Source organism: Tauraco erythrolophus, chromosome 24 (genome assembly GCF_009769465.1).
Source record: "Tauraco erythrolophus isolate bTauEry1 chromosome 24, bTauEry1.pri, whole genome shotgun sequence".
Lineage (NCBI taxonomy): Eukaryota > Metazoa > Chordata > Aves > Musophagiformes > Musophagidae > Tauraco > Tauraco erythrolophus.
The window spans coordinates 8,757,813-8,778,013 of NC_141488.1; the positions used below are offsets into that span (position 1 = coordinate 8,757,813).

Below are 20,201 nucleotides of genomic sequence, written 5' to 3' on the forward strand. Positions count from 1 at the left end.
AAACAAGCTAGGGTTAAATTAGGGTTAATCAAAAATGAAGAAATTGGTGTTTCTTTCCTTCTCATGCTTAAAGGATACCTGTTCACACATTAAGACCAAACTAGGCAGCAACATACAGCTTTGAATCTCAGAAGCTGTGACCAATGACAAGTAATTCTTAAATCCAGATAAAAGTGCAGCTAATATAGCCATATGCTAAGAAAAGCTCAATAGATTTGCTTGGTTCTCTGTAAACTTTGGTGACCTATCCTTTAAAACTATAAAGTTACTTAAAGCAGAGATGTACACTTTATTTTGCCTTTAATTTAAAAACATTATATGCACTTTATTTTGCTTTTACTGTTTAGTCCTGTGTATTGTTTACATCAATATGAAGCTTTATTCCTAACAGTCAGCAAGTATTTGCTTACTTATCTCACATTCTCTAGGGGAATAATACCAAACCACTTACAGAGAGAAAACAGAATTTTTCTCACTATTTTTAAACACATTGCACAGACCACACATCTGTGCCTGGTGGTCCTACCACTGATCTCTCTTCAGTGATACCACATATGTGTACTGCAAATTAGAAAATGTTTCATCTGTTGCTTACACTCTTCAGCTAGTAGAGTTAGAATATTTTGCAGCATCACAAAGCTGTTGGATCTAAGGAGCCCCTGAATGTCATCATGTCCAACCACCCACTCAGAACTATCACCAACACTAGATCAGGTTAGCCCTAGCTTCTCCTAGCTGAAGCTTGTAAACATCTGAGGATGCAGACCCGTAACTCTCCAAACACTGTATCATGTTCTCAGTGAAGACTTTTTTCCTGAGTATCTAAATCTGAACTGCCCACGCTGCAACTTGATGTCACTCTCCCCCCACCATACCACCAGCCACTACCAAGAACAGCTTACCTCCGTCATCTCTGTACCTCCTCTTCGACACTCCATTTGCACATACTTTGAAGTTAAAAAGGATATCACACAGTTGCAAAAGTGAGGTGAACAGTCATATTGAAAATAAGGAAATACAGTAACAGTCCTAGACCTGGAAAAATACTCTGTTCATAACACAAAGGAAAACATCCTAACATGACGGATCTTGGGCAAAAAACACCTACACTGCACTCAAATGAACTGACAGGAGGACAAAATCCTATTTAACCATACAATCTAAGAGAATTTTACCAAATTAAGTTGACTCAAAAAACACTCCAGTATTCAGAAAAGAGGCCTCCAGAACTTCTTTCTAAAGGATATGTCTCTCTTCCTACCCGTTTCCAGCTCTCAGTGCAGAAACCAGTGCTGGGAAGGCAAAGCATAGTGGGAAAAGGAAAGGAAGGGAGAAGGCGGCCGTAAGTACAGTAGGACGAGTCAGTGGAAGTGAAAAGCAAGAGAAAAATAAAAGAAAACGCTTTACCTGGGCTACAGCAACAGCACTTGACAAAACAGAGAAGTTTAAAGACGACAGTTTTCCTCAGCTACTGTGTTCTAATAGTCAACTTAGTCTTCAAGGAAAAACTACAAACACCTCTGAACCTGTCCTGCTGTGCAGCAGCAAGTGGACACAAGTTTGTCCTAAGTAAGACCTATTTAAGACAGAAAGAGGAGACGACGGCTTCGGGAAAAGAAACATGTAAAATCTTCTTGCAGACGTGTTACAAGAGCGCCATCTACCGCGAGAAGGCACTCAAAGCTAAAAAACCCGCCACTCCCCACTAAAGGGAACGCAAAACCTTCCGCAAACGAGGAAAGGCCACACGCGGCTACGCGCCAGGCAGTGCGTACGCAGCCAAGGCCGGTCCCGTCCCGCGCAGCCAGCGCCGCTCCCGGCCCGCGCGCTCCCGGCCCGCGCCAGCTCAGCACGCGCTGAGCCCCCCGCAGACGCCATCTGCGGGCGCGAGCGCGCCCTCAGGTGCGTGACGGGGCAGGGGTCGCCCCGCGCGCGCCGCCACGCGCGCAGGACTCTCTCCCGCCCCCCCGCCGCGGAAAATAACGGAAGCGGGCGGGAAAACGCCCGTTCCGCCCGGAAGCCGAGCGGCAGTTGCCTTCGGCCGTCGGGCGCTCCCTGCTGCTTGTGGCAGCCACCGCGGGAGAAGACCGGTCTGCGGCCCACCCACCGGATGTCAGGCCCGCGCGGCCCCGGCCCTGGCCCCGCTCGGCGTCCGCCATCGGCGCCTCCGCGACTCTTCCCAGCGCGGGGCGAGGTGCGTCGGGGGGAGGGGCGTTCGCCGCAGGCGGCCGCGCGACGAGAGTTCTCCGACACTCCCTGTCCGGAAGGCGAGACCCCGCTCCCGGCCGCCCCGCGCTTACCGCTGCTGCCCCTTAGGTACGAAGGGAGCCATTCGTCACGCGTGGCTTTCGGGGAGGTCTGAGAGGAGGGGAGGGAAAAGCGCTCGCTCTTCTGGCCAAAGGATAGGAGGATTTCAGTCTTCAGGAGGGCAGATACACACCGTCTGTTACTACTCTGCCCTCTCTTCCCAGGCTTGGCCTTTCCCTCCTTACCTTTCCTGTGTTACGGCTGGCATGATGGCACTGGAAGCCTAGCCAGCAATAAGCAACCATCTGGCACGAGACACCTCGAAGCTTTGAAGGGTATCTTGCAAGGGATTGCCTTAGTCTTCAACAGAATGAGATTTTATTCCTTCTCTGTCGCTCACCAGCCTGGGCTGCAACTCCAAGGACACTGTTGCATCTTCGGCAGCCAGGAGGAAATGGCCTGCCTCTTGTAGGCAGGGTCTGTACCTTGAGTTAATTAGTTCATTATATTCAACTCAGTCCAGCTGGGTAATAATGATTGGGTGCCATAATTCCCCCTTTTTGTTTTACAGTTTTTCTTCCGCAGCCAGGAGGAAATGGCCTGCCTCTTGTAGGCAGGGTCTGTACCTTGGGTTAATTAGTTAATTATATTATTCAATTCAGTCCAGCTGGGTAATAATGACTGGATGCCATAATTCCCCCTTTTTGTTTTACAGTTTTTTGGTTTTAGGTTTTTCAAGAAGGCTTTACAGTGAGCAGAGACCCGGTCCATTCATTCCAATTCCAGCACGCTTCCCTCCCTCAAATACCACGTCGGGGCTTGCGGCTTTACCTTCTTCACCGAAGGACTCTTGCTCGGGCTCTGGCTCTTTTGGCTCTGGCTCTCGGCTCCGGCGAGGGAGTCAGGGCTTCTCAGGGTCTCTCAGATGTATCACGTCAGGGTCACCAGTTGTTGCTCACCAGCCTGGGCTGCAGCTCCAAGGACACTGTTGCATCTTCCACAGCCAGGAGGAAATGGCCTGCCTCTTGTAGGCAGGGTCTGTACCTTGAGTTAATTAGTTCATTATATTCAACTCAGTCCAGCTGAGTAATAATGATTGGGTGCCATACTTCTCCCTGCAGGCTAGTCACCTTTTCCCCCCACACCCTCCCCTATCTGCACCTTTTTTTCTCCTTAGAAGCACATGTCCTCAGTTGTTTGCAAAAAAAGACTGCAGATCATCTGTACCACTACAGGTTCAGGGGGCGGGGGGAAGGAAGAAAAGTGAAGCACTACTTGATGGTATCCTTCACAATTTCAGTCCTTTTATTGGAGAGGTTGTGCTATTCCCTTATCTCTAAAAGGATCCCCCCGCTGCAGCAGATCAGCACAGGAAGGGGAGACAGGTCCCTGCATGAGGGAGAAAATAAAGCATAATTCCTATCCTTGCCCCCTCCCTCTCTGGCAGCGAAAAGATTGCAAGAGAAACTTTCAACTGCCTCGCTAAAGCAGAGACAGGTTAAGTAACACTCTACTTAAATAGCAGCATCTGACTTAAATTGATTAGTTAGGAAGGTTATTAAGACTAGTTCTAGTAAACTAAAGAAATGTTGTGCTCCTTACTAGAGAAAAATTTAACTTTTAAAGCTAATATCATTCAGGTAACAGTGAAAATAATCAGTACTCTGTTTTAAGATGTTACCTTTAATCTTTAGTAAATGCAACCATTCAAGAGTAAGGTAATGCTGACCAAAAAAACCATCCAAACATGCACAGCAGAAGGCAGAATTTCAGAACGCAGCCTAAGGCTCACCATTAATCAAAGGAAGAGAAGTCACTGTCATTTTTATGCCTTTAAAATCTAGAGTCATCTTCTGAAAATTGAGTATTCAGTTTAGAGTGAGCTTTTAATTGAGAGGAAAGCTAAGGTGGACTAAAATTTTTAAAGCCTCACATGAGAAAGTGGTATTTATCTTTTTTTAAAAAAAATATTGTGAAGATAACATGGCTTTTACGAATTTGCTCAACCATATAGGCTTTATAGCCTTTTGTTGAAGTGTCCCACTCTCCAACAGAAACAACAGTGGTACAGTTTGACTGTTTTTCATTTTATTAGCACAAAATCATGTAGAGAGTGAAGACAAAGCAAGGAACATACACGTGTACTTAGAACATGGAAAACTCACTGCACAAATGCGAATGATTTCTTCCTTCCTGTGATCTTGCCAGTTACTTCTCTCACCTTGAGTACAAGAACACTGGGATGAACCTTGCAAGCTACCAAACCCAATCTTACAAGCCCGCAGGACTTCCTTAAAAAAACCCTGCAGTTCCATTACCAAAAAGAGGCTCGGCCTAGGTTCAGAACTACAACTGCTGTTAACTGAACTAGAGCACCTGAATTCCCAAGTCTTCTGCTGACTGTGGTAACTTTTGGAGCAGTTCCTTTATGTATTTAGTATCATACAACATCTTTAAAACAAAGGAAAAACATTTACACACTGCATACACCCTAATGTTACTGCATGTATATTCGTTTTTACATAGTTCAATGAAAATCCATTCTATAAGTACAGAAACAATCCTGTGATTATTTCTGACCACATAAATACATCAGTTGCAGACATCGCTTACAGTTGCAGATCTTCTTGCAGAAACTTATAGTGGCACTTGTATAGTCAGTTGGTCCAGTGGCTTCGCAACACCTATACACACATAGGGACAGGTAAAAAGAGGCAAGATCTTTACAGGCCAGGAGCTGAGCTTACTGCATAGCAAGGCTGATGTACAGTATGACATGTGCAGTAACAATACCAATAAATTAGATTAAAACAATTCAGATATACTTCCCATAGTATGAAAGCCAGCATTCACAAAATCAGAAGAAACACTATTCTATTCAGATTGCATGGCAACAAACAAGGAGGTGTTTGCCACAGTACAGAATCAACACACTTTCAATGTCCAGTATTATTAGTAGGTTGTGGCACACTTATATTTAATAGCCATGCAAGGATAACACCCTCTGACATTTTCCTAGGAATTATCTTGATTATCAGAGGGTAGAGAGAGATCCATCATCGAAAGTCAGGAACTTTGTCACTTCTTTGCTTGGGAATTGCTGAAAGTGGTTGCTTTATTCCAGCAGATGGCAGACATTTCAGTTTAGTTAGCCAAGCAGTTTTGTGAGTAGGATTAATCACACGGATTTATGACGTCCATGTTTTTGCAAAAGACAGCAGTTACTTATTTCTGGTTTTAATACTTCCCTTCCATCAAAAGGGGCATACCAGTAAGTGTGGTCTGAAAGCAAAGTATCACGATCTCTTAAAACAAAGCTGCAGGTCAGCTCTCCAAACAAACATAGAATCGCTAGAACAGAGCTCTACCCTGCATCCACCTAACAAGTACAGAATTCACGAGAATACTCTGAGCACACTAGCAAGAGCAAAAACTACTTTATGGAATGATTTGTGAGACCAGCCTCACCAAACAAAAAGCCCGAGTTTCACAAGCCTAAATAACATCGCCATCTTTTTTTTTTTTTCATGACAAAAGGGTCATTAAGCAAAAATGAATATTCTACAGATTAATTAAAAAACAAACAAACAAACAAAAGAACAAATGTTGAGCAAGTGTTTGCGTTTCACACAAAACCTCAACTCAATCATTTGTAAGTTTTGACCAGGCTATCAGTTTGAGACAGACTGTTAAATAGGACTCCAAACAGAAAAAAACACTGCACTTGCAATAAAGCTGGTTTCAAACTGGCATTTCTAACTCCACTGGCCTCAAAGTGTTTTTACAGTAGTTTCAGTTGTCCAACATGAGTTACAAGCTGCTGCTCCACAGTTAGCGCCACTCTTCTCCTGTGAAACGTACTTCAGGCTTTCAGACTTCTCTCATTCCACAAAACTTTGGAGTGAAGAGCTGACAAGTCTATCCAACGTCTTTAGTTTTCCTCTAAACTGCATTCCTAGGTGTGCCATTGTGAGTCACTGCTTTCATATTTGAGGTGCTTGATTGATGGTTGCAGATTCTGTGGGACACAACACCTACTTCAAAGACTTCATGAATGGCTTTGCGGAAGCAATGAAAATTGTAGTCTATCAGACCTGTCAAGAAGGAGAGGGAGGGGAGAGGAAAAACTGTGCTCAGCTGGGCATATTTACATAATCAACAGAGCTTCAAAAATAATATAAAACATTTAATGTAACCAACAGCTATTTTGCTACTTATTTTTGTATGAATTTAGATTCCCAAGATTTAATGCAGTTTTACCATTTTGCCAGTATTTATTTAGACTGTCTCAGTTTTTAGAAAAAAAGGGTACTCATTTGGAATACAAGGTGTATATTCATAATTAAACAGCAGGTGAGGGGCAACACAAGACTCTACCCCCAGAAACATGCTAGTACAGCACAACTATCACTTGAATGTTATATTGCACTTTATGTCATTGATATGTATCCTAACTTTGAGATCAAATACAGTACAGTTATTTTAATAACACATCTGCTTTTTCTCTTTTTAAAATGCCAAGGTAAGTATTGCCACCATTTAAGTCAAATACTTTGAAATTAAGGCCCACAATGTCACTTCTACCCTGTAACGTATGCAAAACCATTCACACCATCATGTCCTACAGGTCCAAGCAACTATATAGTTGGTTAGACCTGCAATGTATTAAACACTTTGTTTTAAGTTCCTACCACATACTGTCCTAGCCTACCACTGTTGATTTCTTCAGTTATATGTTAAAAAAATTACATCAGTGAGACACATGATAGAGAATATGGCTATTCACAATGCAGCAGCTGTCAAGCAGAACATAATAAGCATTACTCCATTCTACTAATTCCACCATAGTAGATGGTAGTGACACAAGCCACATTAGCTCCATGAGGACTGCGATTAAAGCGATGATTCACAAGAATAAAAATAAGACCTCTTTACACCTATTCTCTAGGAAACAAGAAAAACCCTCCCAGAAGATCTTAAACAGATTACAGTTACACAAAAATGAAGGTGACTTGTAAAGTCATATTAATACTTTATAGTTAATAAAAAACATCAGATAAAAGCCATTCAATGGGGAATGTCCTTACCTTTGCGCTCAAAACTCTCTTCTCTAAGAATGCAAACTAATGCCAAAAACTTTGTTACTTCCTTTAAGTACAGAACTGTTGTGTTATTGAGCTTGATAATCGCCATTGACTCTTTATCATAAGCACTTCCAGTGCCATCTTCCTTTAACCTAAGAAAGGAGGAGTTAACCCAAGACATAATCTAATAGACATGCATATGTAACGTCAAGATAAGTATCTGTTAAACGCAGTTAGAAGAATATTACTCATACTGAACGGCGAGCAAGTGAAGAACCTGCAATGCAGGTCTTAATATTAAGTAAGACCATTATCACACCTGAAGTTTCTCAGGAAAGCCAGACCTAAATAGAGTAGAGGCCTTCACTAGATACTATCTACCTTCGATGAGCAGTTAAGAGCAAGCTATCAGCATGCATTCTTTCCATATCAGACTAAGGGCTGTGACTGTTCAGTCGATACTGTTTTCAGCATACAGCTGAGCATTCTTCATGGAGATAGTATAGTACATTAGTTATAGCAGAGTTTACCTTCACACCAAAGAGTCACTGCTACTCACTGTCTCACTGAGTTTACAGTGCCACGGTAAGGTATCGAGTGATTGGTAAGCAGATTCTAATGCAGGTGTTGTACGTAGAAACGTCAATGGAGTGACATCTCAGTGAAATTACTTTTGGTCAATTAATACAAAGGCTTCCCTAGTGAGGCTGGGGTGGGGTGAAGGGAGTGCAACAGAGAGCAGGACACTTTTTGGTCTTAAGCTAAAACCAGCCTGCATTTACAAGAAAAGATTAGGATGCTGTTTCTATCTGCAAGTTATTAGCATCAGTTCAATTATTGTAGAAGCAAAAGATGTATTGCAAGCTACTTCTAAGCACTCACTCCTGAAAAAAAAACAAAACAGCTACACAACCATGGGCTGACCCATCAGGAGACAGACCGTTAAACATTGCCGTATTTCTCAGCAGCACTGTATTCTTCCAGGCTACAACCACAATTCTAAAATAAGTTACCACTTCTCCAGAGCCACTTCAAAAATCCATTATTAATGAAGGATAATTCAGCCGTAAATTGTGAGAAACAAGCACTATATGCAGCCCTCAGAGAAAGTCAGCATGAGCCAAGCTGACCTCGCAAAAGCTATTCTGTTCAGATAGCAGCAAGTCTCAAAGCAATGTGACTGCAAGCTACACTTAACGAGCTATGGCATGCTATCAACCCCAATTATTTGCAGGTATTAACCTACTGGCACCCAGCGTGCCAAACGAGACACAGCACTACATATTTTACATGAAACACTTGACTTCTGCAAACATCAGATAACTGTGGAGGGAAACACTGAGTACAAATGCTCAATCCAGCTGCCAAATCATTTGGCTTTATTCTAGTTACTCACAGAACCAACGTGCTCTACAGACAGTGGACAGCATCTCTCTGGATGACAAAGCCAGCACCACTTGCACAGTTTGCAACCTATTCTATAACTTTTAAGGACTTTTCCTAAGAGTATTCATCACTTACCCATATATACAGGAAACATCTATCACTACATCAATCATGTCACAGCACAACTCATACGACTGCATGTCCACAGGGGAACTGTCTGTTGCGATGTAGATTTTGCTGACTACGTCGAAGAGAAAGGCTTTTTCAATGCCTGAATTCTTTGGAAAGAGAAAGAATTTGGATGAATTTTTAAAATAGCTACATTTTTAAAATCTCAAGTAGAATTCATATACTTTCACATTCTTACTAGCAGGAAATGTTTTAAACATAACCAATTTAGAGGCAATACCCCTTGTTGCAATAATACATATCAACATTACCTTTTAGTTGACTAAAATAAAGCTGGGGACTCAATTAGAATTCTTCTTAGTTTATCATTTACCAGATCATAATTAAGGTTACATTTTACTATGCTTTCAGAACCCAAATTCAGTTCTGTGGTTCTGTTAACTCCAGAAGAGCCACACATTCACATCCACCTGACGGTCCAGGCTCAGAGACCAGTTGCTTCATAGTAGTATGTTGACAGTTAACTTTTACTTGTAGTATCTTGGCAGTTCAGCTACTGTGTGAGGCAGTTGCTGTGTAGTTTAACACGCAGAGCAAATAACGTCAGCCTCTAAAGTTATGACTCCACAAAGTGTATCACATTATGGCAGTTATGGGTATGGAAAAGCACCGAATCAATTGTACATTTGTACATTCCATTTGTAACTGAGCACTTTGGTAAAGTGCACGTGCTCATACTAAGTTCAGAAGTCTTCTGCTGTTAGGCAAGTTACTGCATACACACTATGGATTTCTGGCAAAGAGTAATTTCCATTTATGCACCGGAAGCATTCCTTATCACTTCTTCCTAGCTAGTCTGAATACCCAAGGCAGTGTCCTGAGGACATCCAGACAATCCTTTGGGCATCAGGGCCATGCTCCATGGCACTGAGCAGGGTGAGCATTAACATGCCCTTTATCCACTGGGCCAGGTTATTACAGACAGTCCTCTACCAACACAGGAAACAAGCACCTTTCAGTAGCATGGGGCAACACGTCTGACTCGCACAGCTCCCCTCTATCACAGCTCTTTTTTTCCATGGTGTCCACATGCCTGCAACAGCCTCGCAGACATAACTTAAATGAGACAGGCTACTTCAGCCTGTGATATTTTATTTGATCATTTGATGTATTTGATTTAAAGTATACAGTAGCAAATTTCTATGTCACAAATTCTGTAAGAAAGGCAACACTACAAGAATAAGGGCAAAAGTGTCACAGGCCACATGAAACAGACAGTTTAGTTCAAGGCCAAGTTCACATTATGAAAAAATTCTCTTGCCAGTACAGCTACGTTAGACTGCTAAGTGCCTTAGCAGATTAATCAGCATATTGTGCTGGCAGAAAACTTGCGTACCATCAGTTATAACTAGCCAAACTATGCTATTTAGAGAAACACGCACAAAGCACGCACCAGTACAATTTAGCTGTGGAAAAGAGCTTCTAATGCAGACAACCGGGCCAGAGTACACGAACATGAGTGGCACCCGAATCTCCCAGGGGCAGATCTAGCCAGCATTCCTTAGCGTAAGGACTTGCTTTACCATTCTGCTTACATCACTCAAACTCTGTTAGATTCACACTTACTGATATAAAGATATTTAGTAGATTTTCCAGTGTTGGCAGTTGCGGAATGAGCTTCTGTACCACTTTACTGAAGGCTTCAAATATTGAATGGTCATAGATACTGGTCAAATAAAAGCTGAGATGAGGAGGGAGGGAAAAGGAATAAAAAAGAATAAAGATTCAAGAGTATTTCAGAATTGCAATAGAAATGTTAAAGCTATGTTTTCTAACATTCAGGCCTGATCATGTAGCCGGGATGCCTTTATCACAAATATACCTGGCCACTGCACCAAGAACATAATTTCTGAGAGACTGGAGTAAACATGAAACAGACTTCCCCCATCCTCAGGAGATAAGGACAAACAGAAAAATTTGAACGTGTTTTCACAGCACAGTCTACAGAACACTTATCACAAAAGCATTAAACACTCAATTAAATTTCTTCAAGTCCCATACCTGGCCTTCCACTTTGTTCACACTAACACTGAGAGATACTGACAATGCTTAAAAGCTCCATGAGAATCAAAATAGCAGTAAAACCAGATAAAAGATAGCTCATTTTAAAGGTTTTGGATAGAAGACAGCTTAAAAGTGAGTCAAATATCAAATAAGAGACTAAGCTTTTAAAAACAATCACGCTGTAAAGTCAGTGCTAGCTAGGACTAGAAGGCAGGCAGCTTCTCCTCTCCTTCCCCTGTCCCTCCAAGTCACATGGACAAATTCAGCCTGCTATGCTGAATGAAAAGCATGCAAAAGGACCTTGAATTAGGAGCAAGTTTATGAATAAATCTGTTCATCGGAATCTGATACAGTAGCCTGCCTTATTTTAGTCAGCCTAATAGCTGAGGCTTGACCATAAATTCAGTGGTGTATTTTATAACAAGAGTTTGTGCAGTATTAAGAAACTAACAAGGCCTTGCTCTGGTCCGTCCACTGTTACATCTAAAAGCCATTAGTCTGTACACATACCAGCAACAGTAGAATCACATACGCCATAATCTTTAACTCACCTAAGGTGAAGTTTCTCAAGCCCAGCATCCGTAAGGTCATCATTAGCCCTCTGATGAATGTCCCTCTGAGTTTCTATTTTGTGGTCATCTGATAAACCATCAACTTTATGAATAAAAACTTCAAAGTTCATTTCCGGGTTGACCTTGTAGGCTTTTGAAACTGTAATGTGGAGTCTTGTTAAAGCTTCCATGTAGTCATCCTGTAAATCAGTTTGGCAGGAATGAATGACAAGGCTTTATCTCCAATAACTATTCCATTCCACACAACGACAAAATATTTCAGTGCAAGAACTTCAGTTCACTTCTGTAATTAAACAGAAGTACAGGAAAAGAGAATACCTTGGAGTGTCAGAAATCCAAGTAGCTTAGATTCTGTTATGTAAATTAAGTTGCATTAACTATACAAGGCTCAGCTACACAAAACTAGGCTTCAGAGCAAAAGGCAGGTTACACTTCAACTCCAGCAAAAGGCAGCAGCGATCTCCAAGACGGTCCTAATAACCAGGTAATCTCCCACAGTGCGATTCCTAGGTTCATTAGAAGCTACTAGATACCCAATAGTACCAGTACTTGAAACCGAGGTGAAAAGTGTGCTGTAATTAAATGAACTCCATAGCAGTCAACAGCAGAGGGAAGGGATAATTCAGACCACGTAGCACAGCAGGTTCTTGCTATTATTGTAGAAAATATTAAGTTCAGAGCACTTGCCCCCTTTTACTCTCTCCACTGGGAGCATATGTTCCAGTCACTTCACAAAACTAAAAACCACACATCAAAACTTAGATTGCCAACGGATCCTTTCATATATAACAGATGTTTTACAAACTTAGATAAAAATATAAATTATTAGCTTCTCGATCATTCCTCTTGCACACAAAGCAGAAAGAAAACTTCCTTGTGATTCTTAGTGATTTGTATTTACCTGGGCATCAATAACATATATTAGAGCACCTGTTCCTCTGAAGATCATCTCGTAATCAAATGTTGGATCAAAAAAGTCCATCTGTCCAGGAAAATCCCATATTTGGAAATTCACAAATGAACTGTTAGAAATATCGTCTTTGTAGATCTTGTTGGTACTTTCCAAGAAGAGAGTCTCATTGGGAGACATTTTGTGAAACACCACCTGTAAAAAGAACACAAATAATAGTCTCGACTTTATCTTATTAGAAGAGATTGGTAAAAGTTCTGTGACTTGAATCTTACAAACAGGTTGTCTATTCTAAAGGGTCCCGTTGTCTATTGGTGAACAGACAGCTTCCTGCATCAACTAAGGAAGTAACCTACCCTTGACCAGAACCAAGCAACCGAATACAGTTAAACATTTTCACAAGTCTAAATAACACTACTGCCTAAACACACAGACATCCCAGTTACTCTTTCTTCCTTGCAAGTCTAACGCAGTATTTTCAAATTCTGCTATATTAGCCAATTCAGATCTGGTATAAAGCCATCATGTTAATTAAGCAACTGCAAGCTTTTAAGAACTGTTCCTTTCCAGTCTTAGAAATTCCTAAAGAAAACTGCTTTCAGTCTGGCATCAAGCGTTACAACACAATATAATCAGACTGTTTCTAACCTACAATAAAAGCTTACAAAAATAACATCTCAGTTTTAGAGACCCAAATAGATAGGTAGTTTGCCGTGTGTTAACGACTGAATTATGTTTGCTGACTGTCTCCTTTCAAGTATCCTGAAGAAACGATGAAAGCTTTCACGCTAGCTGGCAAACGGTTTAACTGCAGTGATGAAAAACGTACTCACTGCTAGTACTCAAAAAACCCCACTGAGATTTTAGCCGTTCCCTGAACAAATAGAACTAGCATGTAACTCCACAGCAAAGCAGCCTGTAGCAAGAGCAGTCAGTTTTAACAACGAACGCTGTGCTAAAGCAAATCAACCATATCTTACAGAAGTTATTACTAATGTAAGGTGGTCAAACGCTAGTACAACAAAAAGAAGGATGTTTCCTATATAGCACTCGGTAATTATTTTTTTTTTTAATGTTTCACACAGTTACAGAAGTCATCCATTAAAGAGACCTAGTACAACAATCTCTGTCAAAAAAACTGCAAGACAAACAACTCCACACCCAGTGTAGTCAATGGACTGTTTAGTGAGGTTCAAAGTAGTATGTTAGCCTAGATTTTTACAACCAAGGGAAAAACATTCAGTTCCTCAAGGTAAACATTTAAGAAAGCCAGGATCTAAATGAGGTTTCAAACAGTGGGACATTTATATGGAAAAGTAAAAACAGTTCTGTATACGTAGTGGCTGTATTGCAAGGACTAGAAAGTCCTCAGGGCTCGCAGCACAGTTTTAAACCATTCCGAAATCAACATTCCTTCTTTGAACTCACTATCTCCCACAGGGAGCAGGACAGAATTAGTGAATCCAGTTTAAAGCAGATGAGTCTCTGAGAAGCAATGCCATCATTCCCCTTTCCCCTCCTTCCCAAAGCAGTGCATTTCATCAGATTGATGTTCCCCATCTTTTTTTTTACAATAATAGGGGAACCAGGACAGAGTTTTGATCAAATTCCATTTCTATCACCTAGTATCCATCCTCACTCTTACTCACTTTACACAGCTTTGATAAAGCAAATAAAAGGCTGTGGAAACATCTGATTAGAAGCACGCAGCTAACACTGATGCCAAGCAATTTTGACTAGGCATACGCAGACAGAGCAGACGAAGCTAGTAAAATTCTAATAATTAGCTGTGTTCTCTCACTATGGTTTTTATCATTTCCAAGTGTTCCTTTTTCATCGACTTCCTGCTTTTATCTGTAAGAACTTTTCCCTGTCAGCCTGAGCACTCTTAGCAGTATAATGTTTCAGATTTTTTTAAATCCATCTGAATTTCCCATTCGCGTCTGACCTGCTGAGATCTCTGAGTTTTCAGAAGGTTTTTTATTTTTCTGACATGTCAACCTTTTCTCCACAACAACTTCTTTACACTGGCACCTGGTTTTAATTTTTGAATTGCAGCAGTTAAGCTGGACTCCTGATGCGGTGTGTCTGAACCATTTCCATGTTTTTGGACTGCCCTTTTCCTTGTTGTTGTTTTGTTGTTGGTGGTGGTGGTGGTTTTTTAAATTCTCAATTTCTATCTCAATTTCAAGTAGTTACCCTTCCTTGGATCCGCAGGTTGAATTCATCTGATATGTTCATTATCACTACCTTAAACTTTGAATGAATTCCCCAGGAAAGTATGTGTTTGGTTTGGTTTGGGTTTGGAGTTTTTTTTCTGTTGTTCCCTACCCCCCAAATCAGCGAACAGCCGTATTCGGAATTTCACTTCCAGATGAAATGCTGGCCTGATCCATACAAACAAAAATTTCCCAGTCCACCAAACAGTAATCCTACACATCAAGTGACAAGCATGACTTCCACAACATCCCTAGGACAAAGAGCTTATGATTAAATATAACCTGCCACCAGAAGACACCTTATCAGGTACATTGTAGCAACATCTGTACACTGCAGGAAGAATATCTAACAAGGGAATTGCAAATTGCTGAGAAAGTAACAAATCCAGGATAGTTTCCCTTTTTTTGGACACTTTGTCTGCAAACATGAATAACTGGTTTCTATCTGAGAAATCTACATCCTTTCCTCAAAAGGGAAACAACAACCAGAGTCCAAACTTTTCTAAGAATCTTCACAGTGCAAGTAATCCGAAGAGAAGAACCCTTCACTGGGAGCTGTCCCAAGCCACCACAAAACATGCCTTAGTGAAGCCCGCACAGCCGAAGCAGGCAATTTGCCCTTCACAAACAACCAGTCTCCCCATTGCAGCACAGGATCATTCTGCACATAAAAATAGGCACCTTTACCTATAAGTCCAAATGCAGAATGGGTTTTCAAACTCCATTTTTTTTTTCCAGTCAAAGTAAAACCCTTTTTTTTCTTGAGGTAATATTAGACTATTTCTATTGCCCTGATGTCCAGAAAGGAATTGGCACGGGCAGATGGAAGGAGGTCCCTGAAAAGAGAGAGAAAAAGTATGGTATTGCAAGATTGTGTTGAGAGTCTACTAATTGGAAGAGAACAGGCGCTTCACAGGTGACAATGAAAAGCAACTTCCAAGGATTTCCTAACAGCAGTAATACATACAACCGTTTTGTCATTTTCATGCTTTCCAGAATCTTTCCTTTAATTTTGTGGATTTCTTAAGCTGCTCTAAGGAATGAGATGGTCTCAGAAGCAGCAACTGTCTTTTTTTTTCCAGAGGAGAGATTTGAGGGGTGTGGGGTAACAAAGGAAGAGAGTAAGTACAGCGAAAGGAAGACAAGACAGACAAAGTTTTTAAAGAAATTCACTAGTTGTTAGAAGCACTATATTACATCTTGCTGTAGGATTTTCTAAGTATTAGAGCTTGCTACAGAAGCACAACAGACAGCTCATTCTGACTCCCCACTCCCCCAACTCATTTATTTAACACCTTTAAAGAACAATGGGTATAAACGAAAGGTGTACAACAGCTCCAAACAAGCTGCTGCTTTAGGTTCCACCACACACACAAATTCCTCCTCCAATAATATATTTATGCTAATCTTATGCAAGTCTGGTGACCATGACCAAAAAAAACCAACAACAACAAAAAAACCAAAACCAAACAAAAAACGACACACACTCGAAAATCCCCAATCAGGTACTCTGAACTCTTTCTAGCCTCCTGTTACATAAGGACCATACCGTAAGTCCAGTTACGCAACTCATAAGTCTGCACAAAAATTTGTTTCATAAACTGAACTAATCTCACGTTCCCAAAATCTTCTAACTTCAATTTGCTACCAAACATTCACAGGTTATACGAGTATGGAATATTCAACTGTAAAAAGAGTTCCTTCCCAGCACCATCATTTTTTTATTGTGTGAGAGGCCTCCTGTCAATATTGCTCTCAGTAGAAGGCTGGAATGGTTAATAATTTGCAGTTTTCCATACACATTTCTGGATTCCTAGAAAGCCAATACTTTTCCCAATACAGTGTTTATCGTGCATACCCCTACTTTCTGGCAAGGTGATCAGCAACTAGTGCCCAGACCGAAAGGTCGGGTCTGGTTATGACCGTTTTTGGACTAGACAGATCTAAGAGCAGGGACGCCACTGAAGGGAACTTCTTGATACTCCAAGAGCGTCCTCATATTATTACCACAGTTAGTTCGCCCAGGGAGCAGCACAATGAGCTAGGTAACAGAAACACAGCTTCTAATTCCCAAGGCAGATCAGCAACCTATTGGCAAAAGATAAATGCTACGTCCTCTTACTGCATGCTCAACATCAGACTGTTCCTTTCCTGTACAACTCCTTGAACAGGTCTTCGGGGAACTGACACTACCACTACCAACCGAGGCCATTAAGGGGGGGGGGGGGGGCGGGGGGGGGGGGCAGGGGTGGTGGTGGTAAGGAGTCCAAAAGCTACATTTATAAAGTGACTTGTAAAGTCTTAAAAACTAGCTGCAATTTGGAGTTACTGCTTCCCTCCAGCTTTTAGGGTTCACTTTTTTCAACTGTGGAGACTACAAGAAGGTCTCTAACATTAGAGAGATTACAAGGGGTGCCAATCACATGACCAAAGACTTAGAAAAGACTTGCAGTGCAATCACTGCATTTTCACATACAGTGGGGCAACGGGCCTAAATAACAAGCAATAACTGGAAAGACTGAAAAGCAATCACATCCCAGTCTGCTGCTGTATTTCAGAACAGAATAATGGAATAAATTTCACACTAACAGATACAGTACCTTTTGTGAACCTTGTCTAAAGAAAGGCAAGCCTACAGCAAAAGATAGGAATCTTCAGACTACAGTTTAGAACCCATTTGTCTAGTACAGCCTATGGATTACCAAGTAGTCCATAAGATGGCTAAATAAAGCACATTCATACCTGCTATACTGCAATGTCCAAAAAAGGCTTCTCTGCACAAAACCTGTACAGAAAACTGAAGGATTTCACACTTGCAGTTGAAAGTTTAAGGCTCCTAAGTCTAGAGCTTGAGAACCACCGCATTTCACTAGTAAATGCCTTCCCATAGAAAACATCACCTTAAAACTTCATAATAGGGACTGCAAATACAAAACTCGCACTGAGGAACAGGGACCATTCTTAGCACTACACTTGTCTTGAGCTGTGTGGCAATGAAAATAGTCGACTTTATCTTTTTTTTATTAAGAAACACTAGTGACTTCACGAAGCTACCAACAAACATAAGGCACCGAAACTGTTTTATTTCCTTCTCTACCAGCAACTCTCGTTTGCTCGGTCTAGCATACTAAAGGAAACCAGAGGCTGCCTTTCTGCTCGTATAAAAGCAGAAGTCGCTTTCAAAGGATCAAAGGCAGAACGGCAGCCCAAGTTTTCTCACGACCGGAAGCGCTAGCTGAACACCACACACTGTACCGCTCGCGGTGCTTTCGCATCCGTAAGAAAACACCTATCAAAAAATTTCATACCAGTATCGTCACTTTTTATTTTTTAAGCGCTAAAGTGAAGCACTACAAAGACTGCAACCTATGCTACACAACCTTCTTCTCTAGGGCAGATGACTGGAGTCCATTCTGGGAAGTAAGCGTCTTTAACCAGGAGCTTCACTCCAGCTTCGTCACATGCGCCCACATTAAAAGGTAAAAATTGCCTAAACAGCAACACAGAAAGGAGAAAGAGCTCGGCGCCGGAGAGGCAGCGCGGCAGGCGGGGGCGGGAAGCCGCCGGCTGCCCCTCACCTTCTGGATGGAGGACTTCCCGCTGCGCCGCAGCCCCATAAGCAGGATCCGCGGCTTGGAGTCCGCCCCGCCGGCACCGCCGCCGGGCCCGCCCGCGCCGCCGCCAGGCCCGCCGGGCCCTGGGCCTCCCTCCAGCTCCGCCTCCTCCTCCTCCTCCCCGTAGCCGAAGTCCTTGGGGAACGAGTCCGCAGCCCCGAAACTACCCCCCACCAAAGCCGGCTCCTCAGCCGCGCTTGCCGTGCCCGCCCCGCCGAACTGCAGCGCCATGTCCGCCCGAGCCTGCCAGCCTCCAGCGACCAGCGCCCGTCCCAGCGCTTCCTTCTGCTCCTCCAACCCAACCCGACACCACACAGCCTTCCCCGGATTGGCTGGCAGCAAGCTCCGCGGCGCCGATTGGCTCAGGAAGGCAGCGAGGTAGGATGACTCCGGTCAGACGACCCGAGTCACCTGACGGCGCCGCCGCACGTGAGCGGGAGGGGCGGAGCGAACAGCGACCGACGCGCGCCGGGCAGCGGGGACGCCCGCGCGCCGCCCCTGCCCGCCCCGCGGGGGACGCCCCGTGCCCGGCCGCCCGCCGCAGAGACCGGCCACCGGTACCGCCCCTGCGGGCGGGCTTCAGTTGCGGCGAAAAAAGAAAGCTTTCGTGAAAGAGGCACTCCCGCTTTCCCAGCGAACGTTATCTACGCAGCAAGCTTCTTGCGCAGCGGTCATTATTTTCTGCTGGCATCCTCTGTACACGCAGGCAGTTCGGCTGAAGCTTTAATATACTTGTTATTTCATTACAATCCTAATTAAAGCTCACGAGACCAAACTGTTTTCAGAGGGAAACAAATACGGTTGTGAAAAGTTAACTTCGTGTTATTGCCTTCACACCCAATGTCTCGATCAAGGAGTCCTCTGTGCCCTGTGTCCGCCTAAACTAAACACCTTACCTGCCCGCTGCTTCTTTGGCAAGACGCGCGCCCCAAAGAGCGTTTATTTCAGTCTTCCTCCGGTCATGTTACTCACAGCACATGTTGAGCTGTATGGTGCTTCTTTACAGCATTACCCTCTAGGTTCCATATGTGCAACTTAACGCTACGTATATATTCTAACTTACAAGTGACCTTTCTTCTCTCCTTTGTTGCAGAGGGTGGAGCATTTTTTGTTTGCTTTTTTTTTTTGAACAAACAAAAAGCCCTGGAAAGAGTCAGGGATTTTTTTTTTGTTGGTTTAAAGATTTAACACAGTATTTCCCCCTCATTTTACTCTCTTCTGGTCTCTTTAGATCAGGAGGTACAATAGTAAGGCAAGCAACCATTGCATTCATTAGCCCTTGATTCAGTTGGAACATTGCCTATAGCAAGAATTCTGATCCATTCTGCCACATCTGTAAGACAAGCTGCAAAACCCATCTGGAAACAAAGTTAAACTAATAGTCAGTAGATCTAATACATAAGACAGCTACTGCACTTCTCCCCCTCCCCTTCCTTCCATTTTCCTGTTATCAGTTGCCTTCAAAGTACCTAGTTTTAGAACAGAAGACAAACGCAGCTCTTGAAATTTTTTTTTTTTTTTTTTGGTAACAGACAACTTTGCATTTCAGAAGAATTGTGAAGCTGATTCAGGGAAACAGGGGCCATAGAACATTAAAGGCAAAATTAGAAACCATGAGTCACACACACAACCTCTTGGATTTTTTACCCTGCCTAGATTTTCTTTTTTCTTTTTTTCAGAAGTCCGCACATTGTACTCTTACATGTGCCACTGTAATTACACAGGTCATCTATTACAAGTAAGAATTTTGTATTCTGTTCAGAACTGTCACGGCAGTATCTGGATCAACTCTCCAAAATCTAGTTTCTGAAACAGGATTGGAGACATGAACTGCATGGAAATAGGTACACATGCAAATTAAAAAGTACACTCAATACTGCATCTCCAACATTGTGCTAGGTGGAGCACATCTCCAACACTTAACTATACTCATTCCTTTTGTGCCCCTCTGAGTAGACAGTTACCCTATCAGCTTC

The 20,201-nt window shown here is 42.5% G+C and overlaps 1 protein-coding gene across 1 annotated transcript; it reads right to left on the minus strand.

The window, feature by feature from the left end:
* Positions 1-3,910: 3,910 nt before the first annotated feature.
* RRAGC (Ras related GTP binding C) lies at positions 3,911-18,456 on the minus strand. The gene is made up of 7 exons (XM_086626062.1): positions 18,190-18,456; positions 12,384-12,587; positions 11,462-11,661; positions 10,473-10,587; positions 8,853-8,995; positions 7,335-7,483; positions 3,911-6,341 (listed from the first exon to the last, which is right to left on the minus strand). Exons 1-7 carry the CDS (start codon positions 18,454-18,456, stop codon positions 6,190-6,192), a joined length of 1,230 nt encoding a protein of 409 aa, XP_086482188.1. The 3' UTR covers positions 3,911-6,189.
* Positions 18,457-20,201: the final 1,745 nt, after the last annotated feature.

Bases quoted from the DNA above. Each gene is read 5' to 3' on its own strand.
- RRAGC (XM_086626062.1), bottom strand. From the start codon at position 18,456: ATGGCGCTGCAGTTCGGCGGGGCGGGCACGGCAAGCGCGGCTGAGGAG. The intron at 7,484-8,852 runs GTAAGTGATGAA...CTCCTTTCTTAG, and splicing joins GATGTTTCCTGTATATATGG to GTTAAAGGAAGATGGCACTG. The intron at 6,342-7,334 runs GTAAGGACATTC...CCTTCTTGACAG, and splicing joins AGAGAGTTTTGAGCGCAAAG to GTCTGATAGACTACAATTTT.